At 28.0% G+C, this 9,763-nt stretch overlaps 1 protein-coding gene across 1 annotated transcript; it reads right to left on the minus strand.

The window, feature by feature from the left end:
* Positions 1-218: 218 nt before the first annotated feature.
* LOC147066574 (uncharacterized) lies at positions 219-5,904 on the minus strand. Its single transcript, XM_085955150.1, has 7 exons — positions 5,689-5,904; positions 5,418-5,649; positions 4,229-5,330; positions 3,954-4,135; positions 2,825-3,038; positions 2,234-2,383; positions 219-234 (listed from the first exon to the last, which is right to left on the minus strand). The coding sequence occupies exons 1-7, from the start codon at positions 5,902-5,904 to the stop codon at positions 219-221; spliced, it is 2,112 nt and encodes a 703-aa protein (XP_085811276.1).
* Positions 5,905-9,763: the final 3,859 nt, after the last annotated feature.

The following is a 9,763-nucleotide window of genomic DNA, read 5'->3' on the forward strand; positions in this document are numbered from 1 at the left end:
ATAATTTCTTCTATTTATTGCCTATAAAGTGTTACACTTGAACTCATATCATTTGACATAAGAAGAGCAGTTGACGAAGATAGATCCGGGGAAGGTGTCAAAAGATGCATTAATTAGTTGTGAAATATTTCTAATTGGCTGTCTACATCACAGTCGATGGAATTCATAAAAAGAAGAAACTTAACCCATGTCAAAAAAATGGATAAAATTTAGTTAAATTACATAAACGTTGTCCTGTTTGCAGTCAAAGAATTTAATTTATAGATTAAATTTATTTTCTGCTATTGAATCTTGTTCAAGCATAACTTCAAACTACTGTTTAGAACATATTTAGCCAATACTTCTCACCACCTCTGTCATTTTACGTCTTCCTCACTGCAAGTAGTAGCATTTATACTTATTATGGTAGATTTTTATTTTAAACCTCCACATATTTTTTTCTTCAAGCTTAGCTTGATCATTTTCCCGTGGCACATATTATCATACTTTCGGCATCTCTTTCTTTTTTTTGCTTACATCTTCTTTTCAAAAATTAGTGACAATGATTTTCCTCTGTCTTATAGTCGGGACGAGGAATAATAATTATCAAAATTTAAATTGTAAAACCACATTAAAGACGAAAAGAAACTTTTATATATTTACTTCAAATGAAAAGTTTTATTTAAGATTTCCAAAAATAGGAGCAATAGTCATAGCCATTAGAAGTTCATTATTTTCTTCTTTTTCTCTTTCGATTTTTCTTACCACTTTTTGCAAATTACCAATTTCATTTTTAAAATTTTTGATTTCATTTTCTCTTACTTTTCTTTCCGCCGTAATTCTAGCAATTTCCTGGTCTCTTTTAACGATTTCATTTTTCAAATTACTGTTTTTTCTTAGTGATGATTCAAGATCCATTTTGATGCATTTAAAATTGTATCTATCTTCATTTCGGTAAAAATTGAGCAGATCATTATCTTGTTGGGTGTAATTAGAATTAGCTTTGCCCTTATTATCAAAAAGAACTTTCATTTCGATTTCCTCGTTTTTATACAGTAAAATTTCGTCTTCCAAATTTTTCTTTTGTGTGTCTTTAATGGCGATGATATTTGTGAGTGTCTCGATTTGGAGTTCCATTTCTTTAAATTTAATTTTCTCTTTCTTATCGTTTTCTAGGAGCAATTTTATTAGATTGGAGTATTTGTTGTACATTTCTGTTATTTTGTTGAGTCTTTCGACAACGGTACAATTTTTCTTTTTTTCGAAATTGAGGAGGGTGATGATTTCTTCGACGTTTTTAATTCTTGCAAGATCGTTATATGAACTAATTTCGTTAGTTTCACTTGTTAGGTTACTGTTGTTAATTGATGTGTTGATTTCATTAGCTTCATTTTTAACTCTATTAAGATCATAAAATGAAGTGTCGATTTCGATTCCATCGTTTTCCGATTTCAGTTCATACATATTATTTTCCATTTCTTCGGTGATACTCATATTATTTTCGAAATTATTGCTATATTCGCCGTACAATTTTTCGTTTGTCAGTAATTCTTTGTCGTGCACATACTTTTTGTAAAAGAAATCAATTTTTTTCCAAACATCTTCGAGACTTTCGATTTTCTTAGACATGAACATTATTTTTTGTTTCAGCAAGTAGTTTTCCTTTTCTATGGTATCATAACCGCTAATTTTTCCATCCATTTTGATAATTTTTTCGTTTAAGAATTTGTTTTGTGATTCGTATTTTTTAATGTCTTCAATAACCAAATCCAGTTTATTTTTAATTTTATCTGTTTCTTCTTGATTTTCATCGATTTTTTCTTTATATTGTAACATTCTTTTAGAAATTTTCTCGATTTCGTTATCTTTGTTTTTGATTTCAGTTTCGTGGTCTTTGATGCACCTTTCCTTGATTTTTTCTATTTCGTTTGTCTCATTCCGGTAAAACTCGATTGTTTTATATATTTTCTTGTTATAAGTTTGTATTCTTTCTTCGATAATATCCTTTAGATTTTTGATTTCATTTTTAAAAGAGTGGTTTTTATCACGATAATTTTCGATTTCGTTTTTGAGATTACTGCATTCATTTTGATATTCTGATAATTCGTTGGTAAGCGTGTTAATTTTGTTTTTGTCAGCAATTATATCCTTTTCAAAGTTATTTATTTTATTTTGACATCGATGAATTTCTTTATTGAGGTCATTAATTGTGTTTTGATGTCTACAATCTTCATTTTTCATATCATTTTCGTACTTTTCTTTGAGTTCGCGTATTTCATTTTTATAAATCGAATCTTCATGTTCCAGTTCACTTATTTTATTTTTGTATTCGGATAGTTGATTTTCGGTAATAATAGCTTGTTCTTCGTGTGATTGTCTTTCATTTTCCAATAAATTTTTGTATCTTTTAATTTCCATGTCAAATATTTCTTTATTTGATGCAATGATATAATCTTGTTCAATTTTACTTTTTTTTCTTTCCTCTTCGATTTTCAAATTGAGTTGATTGATTTTGTCTTCATAATTTTTTCTTTTTTCATCGTATTTATTGTCGTTTACTTTCTTATCAGTAGTCATTTTTTGCAATTTTACTTTCATTTCTTCTATTATAAACTCCAAATTATTTTTTTCTTCTGATATTTCGTGCAATTTTTTAGTTGCTTCTTCCAACCTTTCATTTACCAAATCGCCATTTTTTTCGATGATGTCTCTCATTTTTTCGTTATTTTGATTTATTTTCTCGTCATATTCTTTTATTTTTGCATCTTTATCTTTCATTTTGAGATCATATTCACTTATTTGATTTTCGAGCTTGCTTATTTCCTCTTTCATTTTTTCATCGTACTCAATCTTTTTAAGGTTGTTTTCACTTATATTGCAGCTTAATTCATGGTTCTTTTTAGACAAATCTTCAAGTCTTAGGTTCAAATCCTCAATATTTCTATTTAAATCATTAACTTTATCGTGCAGTCTGTTATTTTCCTCGTTTAATATATTCTTTTCCTCTTCGAATTTCTCATTTTGAGTACCGAAATCACCAACGACATTTTCCAGTTTTTCTTTTTCATTTCGCAATCCCATCAACAGTTCATCTTTTTCGTTTCCAGCTATTCTTTCATTTTCGAGTTCATTTTTCAAACTATTTATTTCTTGGTCTTTTTTAAGAATGACATTCCGTGTTTCATCTTCCATATTTTTTATTTTTTCATTTATTGAGTGTATTAGGAAGTCTTTATTTTTGATTTCCAGGTCGTGTTTAGTAATTTTTAGAAGTGGTTTTATTTTTTGGTATAGTCTCCACCATTCCCATTTTTTTAGTGCTAGCAATAGACGGGCATTTTTTTGGATGATGAGAATTTCTTTTAATCGTATCTGGTCTGTTTTCTGTTTTAGGATTTGTATTTTGGTTTTAATTTTCGCAGTTAAGTGGTGTGATAAAATTTTCACTTTTTTTGATCTTTTTTCTTCTATTGTTGCGAGAATACCGCTTTTAAAGAATATCATTGTATTTCCAATCTTCCATAAACTTTCACATTTGTTGTCTTTCTTATTTGAATCTTCGTTTTGATTGATACCTATGTGTTTAATAATTTGGATGCAAGCTTCTTTATTATCCAAAAAGCATTGTTTTTCGTTTCCTCTTGGATCAAACAACACCAAGTATCGTTTTCTGAATTCTCTAAACGACATACGATTGGGATATCCCAGTCTGCTAATTCTGATTCCTTCCATGATACCGTTACATCGCATTTGATTGAGAACCAACGAATTATCGAAGTTATTGGGCATTTTGTGGGTGTTTGGAATGATACATCTTACGAAATGTGGTTTGGTTTGTTTGAGAGTTCCTAGTAATTTTCCCAAGCCTTCTTTATGTTTTTGAGCTACGCTTCTGAAAAATCCTTTTTTGGCGCTTTTTTGTTGATTTTGTAGTTGAGATATGCCTGTATATACTATTGTTTTTATAGTTTGGCTAGTTGAGTTTGATAATAGTGATATTATGCTTTCGAAGTAGGGGTCTCTGTTTTTAATAAGCCAGTCTTTTACTATGTATGTTACTTTTCCAGCATAGTGGTCGATAGTGAATCCTTTTTCGAGTTTGCTGACTTCGAATACGGGTAATTTATCGTTAAATCTTTCGTGGATATTATTTTTACTATCAATATGAAGGTTTGATCTTGTGTTTACATTGTTTTGAACGATATTGGATTTTGTATTGTTTGCATGATGATTGGTATAAAATGATAGCTTATTCAATTTTTCGAGAAACGAGCGATCACCGCCACCAGGCATGACGCATTCCTCGTCTAAATATGCCAATATCCCAATAGGATTGCTTCTTTCGATGATATCAATAGCTGGTTGTAAGTCCATTCCGAAGTCGAGGTATGTCCATTCGATATTTTCCTTCTGGTATATTTCCTGTTCGAGCACAAACATATGGTGGTTAAAAAACTGTTGTAATTTTTCATTGGTAAGATTGATACAAAGCTGCTCAAAATCATTTTGTGGGAATATTTCGAATCCAGCGATATCGAGTACGCCGATATAGTTTATATTATCGGTATTTAAACCGAAATTGTGTGACTTGGTTTTTGAAAGGATTATGTTTAGTTTATCGACAATAAAATCGAACATCTTCTCGTATAATATCCTAGAAAGTCCGTCTACTATTCCGTATATCTGTGATACTGTTCTGGTGTCGCGGACTACATCTCTGCCTGCTCTTATTACTGGTCGGATTAGAACTGTCATGAAGTCGTCTGTGTCAATACCTAAAAGCGTACATACTTTATTGCATATATGGGGGTTGGTGAGTGTTGGTTCGTTGTTGATTTCTTCAAATTCTAAGTTTCCGAGATATAAAATTGATGAAAGAACTTTGAATATTGAAACCTTTTCGTGATCGGAGAATCCTAATGTCGTGAGAGATTGCAGAAGTTGGGTGAATTGTGTGGTGAAGTGTGTGTGTTCTTCAGCAAGAATTGGTTTGGATGATGGGATGTATTTGAAGTCAACAGTATCAATGAGACATTCCCTTCTCAAAACCTCAACAATATCATTTACATTATTGTTATTGCTATTATTAGAAGAATGTGCATTAAAATTGTTAATTGATGAGAGAAGATAGTAAAAGACGTGATAATTTCTTTCTCCTCTGTTTATAGAAGTAACCCTGCTTTTCTCAAGAAGATATTTTTCAATATGAGCCCCGATGATTCTACCTTTCTTAAACTCGATCTTAATGAATTTTCCGAATCTTGAAGAGTTATCATTTCTGATAGTTTGTGCATTTCCAAAGGCTTCAAGAACAACATTCGTTTCAAGAATCATTTTTGATGTTTTATCCCCTTCGTTGCTAATACTACCATTTAAGCTGTTATCACTACTTCTTTTAATATCAATACCATAAATACTACTAATTACTGTATCGCTGCTACCGGATCTATTATTTTCATTGTTAGTACAGTTTTCGATGTATGCAAGAAAAGAAATGGCCATCTTAGTATTTTCTGTCTTTCCTGCACCCGATTCGCCCGTAATCAAAATAGACTGGTTTTCATTGTTCTGTACCATTGAAGAATAAGCATCAGCAGTAACTTTATAAATATGCGGGACATCTCTTTTATCATCCCCAGTTTCGCAAAAAGATTTCTTCATAGGCATATACTTCTCTTTCATAGCATTTCCATACAAATCCTTTACCACTTTGTATGGATTTACCGCCAATAAGAAAAGACCAGACCATGTATAGACTTCATCATGTTCATACCTCATCATAAGATTATATAAAAGACTTGGTTCGTTTAAATGGGAGAGAAATGATAGATCCGGCGCGTATAGAAATTTTGACGGGTTCATAGGAAATATCGATGACGAAGAAACTTTCATCTCGGTGTTTTCTTGGGTCATAACGGAAATCATATTATCTTCTCTTTCTTTTTTATTGGATTTATAGCTTTTGAATGTACAACTCTTTGAAACATCGTTTTTGGTACTGGTCCCAATATTCAATGAATCCTTCGATGCATCTGAACTTGTTGTGGAATCAATTATGTATGCGGGAATATAAGCATGATCGGGATGTTTCACCCAAACCCACTTCAATCCTCCTTTATCTGCACTCAACTCGGTTAACTTTCCTGTCTTCATTTTTGTTAAGGGTTCTTTTTTTTGGCTAATGAATATTCCAATTAAATAAATAAAGAAAAGAAAAAAAGCTTATTCGGAAAATCAAAGCATGAAAGATCTTTGTTTAAAAATATCAAGATAAAATTAAAAAAATTATGAATTACATAAATTAATAGAAATAACACAAATTTATTATATCTATGGTGTTAATTAAGAATTAAAAATGAATACTAATGTTGAATAAGAATTATATGGCTATGTTTTATTAAGTGGAAAAATGAATACTAATGTCAAATGAGAATTTTATTGGTATGTTTTGTTAAGTAGAAAAAATGAATACTAATGTTGAATAAGAATTATATTGGTATATTTTATTAATTTGAAAAAGATAAACTAATGTTGAATAGAATTATATTGGTATATTTTATTAAGTAGAAAACATGAATGCTAATGTTGAATAAGAATAATATGGCTATGCTTTATTGTATTTAGTAAAAATGATAACATTTGTAATATTAGTAATTATTCATGTCTTATGATATTAATCCATGAATATATTGGAATTTTACAATTAAGTACATTAAAATTCTAATATAAATTTTATTGGTAAAACAGCGCAAAAGCCGCTGTCTTTAAAAAAACAGTTTTATCTAAATTAATATTTGAATTGAAATATACAATCATCGATAAATTAAAATTTTATACAATCATCGATAGATTTATATTTTTTTCCATCGCTGATAAATTAACTTAGCTAAATTTAATTAACTGGAACAGATTTTATGTAACTTTAATTGAATTTGATACCGAATCTTGAATTTAAAAAGCATCTTTACCCAATTGAAAATATTTAAATTATCCTATACAAAATGGCATTTCATTATACTAAATATTCTGTAGGCACAAAATATATTATGGAAAATCTTTTATGCTAAAAATACTTATATTCTAAATTATAGTATGCAAAAAATATTATTTTCCATCATAATTGCACCCTATTTTCTATCCACAAAAATATGTTTCTAGGAAATGTAGAATGCTAAAATCCTAATACATAATTAAAAATATTATATTTATTATACCAAAACATTATTCTTCTAAATAAAATTACCAATATTTTTATATACTTTAAATACACAAATATTTATAAAAATACACTATAATCAGTATTATGCGTTAAAAATACTTGCTATGGTTTTATAATACATAATCGCTACGCAAAATTCAAAAAAAAATTATTTCAAAATTAATATTTTTATTGCGCAAACGTCATTCTTTTTCTATCTATGATTTATGATAACAATCAAACCATCAGAATATTTAATTTACTTATAAATTTATTTCATTTTTTAGCTATACAAATCTTTTAATTCTAAACTGTAGATTGCTCTAGAAAACAGATCGGCTTAAATATTCTGAATAATCACCACGTTACAATCATCCACTCTACAACTGCTCTTTCTAAGACACATTATTGAATTATTTTTCATAATCCTATTGTTTGTATGATTCTGATTTAGTAAGCATTCCTAGCTCTTTTAAATACGACTAAATGTGTTTTTTGTAAGCACTTCTTCAAATGGTATGGCATATGGTACTATCTGTGCTTTAAATACAAATCGAAATTTTAATATTTATATTGATAGATTTGAATTGTAATTGATAAAATAGAAAAAATGCAATCATAAACATTTAATCATCAAGGGTATACTTATAGTTAAAAAAATCTTTCTACTGTATGCTAGCGTCTACCTTTAGCTTGTATAAATACGATCTAGAAGCGCTTATATTTAAGTATTGGCATCTTTCTTTCAGTTAATATTTACTTTACTGTGTATTTCTTACGATCACATTAATTAAAAACAAATTTGAGCGATTTCTTTTACAAACTTTTATAATTTTATTTGTAAAAATCGAAAAGAAAAAATTGTTTACCTTTGAATAATAAAGTTTACTTTTTAATTGTAACATTCACTATTTTATAATAATAAATATCATCTTTAAATTTTTATTCAATAGATAATTTTTTTTTAATTATAGCTTTTATAGTAGGCTGTCTTTATTGAGCTCTAAATTCATATAACAGGCTATATTCTACAATCTGTAGCCTAATGGAAATATTGGAATTATACAAAGAATCTTTTTTCTGTGTTATTGCTTCTAATTTCATAATTGTATCTTTTAGCCTGTAAATAAATCTTTATTATGAACTAATTCTTATTTTTTTTTAATTTCTGCATTCACTATATCTTACTTAGATATTTATTTATAGGTTAATTTTCTTTTTATCTATTTAGACGTGGTCAGCGTGTTAAGAATAGGCACAAATCCTTGACGTATTTGACATCTTCTCCTGATCTTTCTGTATCAACTGCTCTTCTTCTCTCAAATGAAATTAGTTCAAGTGTCTTGCAGTGTGAGAGAGCTTGCATTTATGCTTCCACTTCGTCCGGGATTTTAGATTCCTTAACAATCATATCTTACACTATTTATCATGCATAATACATTCATAATTATTTTGCACGTAAATTTTGCTTTATTCTCAAATAATTGTGCTTCAAAAAATATATCGAAAACAAACTGACAAATTCGTAGATAAAAAGTGATTGAATTATAAAAAGGTTTTATAAGACGGATATAAACTTAATAAATTCTATAATTTTTTCGAAATTTTTAAATACGTAGTAAATAATATAAAAAATAAGAATAAACCATTTATGCTAACAAACATATATTAAATATGTAGCATGTATTTTTCTTTTTCATTGTTAACAAAGAGTACTCTCACATTACTTATATGTTTTGATCTTTTTAAATAAAATATTTCCATTATAGATCGTAATTTTGGCATGTTATTGAATCAAAACGATGTCTGAAATATAAAAAAAGGTATATTCGGGTTTTTTTTACAATAGTTGAGGGAAAACATGTTTTATGCATATAAAAATTTATAAAGTTTCATTGTGCTGTGTTTAATAATTTAAATTCCCAAAATAACTTTAAATACAGATACTAATAAATGTAATTTACTATTTTATAGATATCAATCGAAATTTATTTACTTTATATGGGTCTAAATAGCTAATTTAAAAAACAAAAGCATATATTGCAATTTTAAATACGGTAAAAGTAACATAAATAATAAAAATTTTACATCATTAAAATTTAAAAATGCGCGTGTTATTTTCTAATATTCACCTATTTTGGCTTTTTAATACTATAAATGTTGCTGGTTGCGAAATGTTATTCCAAGTTTTTATACTTGTAACTAGGAAGTATTGAATGGAAAAAAATAATCGTAAAATTAACAAACATTTTATATATTTTCGCAATAAAACCATAATGAATCATTATTTGTGTCAAACAGGTCACAAAAGATCATATCAACAGAACTTATTTATAATATTTCATTTGTTTATGTTAAAAAGTCAACATTAAATGAAAATAAACCTCTAATATTCACAATAAATTATTTTTAAGAATTAATAATCGTATGTGCGTTTTGTTTTGGTTTATAGCAATACTGATCCTTTTATACATGCCAATTATGTTGTATTAGTTGATTTTTTGTTTGAAAGTAATAAACCACAAAAGCACATATTCACCTACAAATTGCTTTAATATATAGGAAATATAATGGTGGAAATCATAT

This window comes from Rhyacophila brunnea, unplaced genomic scaffold, assembly GCF_057557595.1.
Source record: "Rhyacophila brunnea isolate RB1 unplaced genomic scaffold, BYU_Rbru_1.0 scaffold_49, whole genome shotgun sequence".
NCBI classification, from domain to species: Eukaryota; Metazoa; Arthropoda; class Insecta; order Trichoptera; family Rhyacophilidae; genus Rhyacophila; species Rhyacophila brunnea.

Coding starts and splice junctions, on each gene's coding strand:
- LOC147066574 (XM_085955150.1), bottom strand. CDS start 5,904: ATGATTTCCGTTATGACCCAAGAAAACACCGAGATGAAAGTTTCTTCG. Junction 4,136..4,228: donor TTTCTCGAAAAATTGAATAA/GCTATCATTTTA, acceptor TCATATTGATAG/TAAAAATAATATCCACGAAA. Junction 2,384..2,824: donor AACAACCTTAAAAAGATTGA/GTACGATGAAAA, acceptor GGAAATTAAAAG/ATACAAAAATTTATTGGAAA.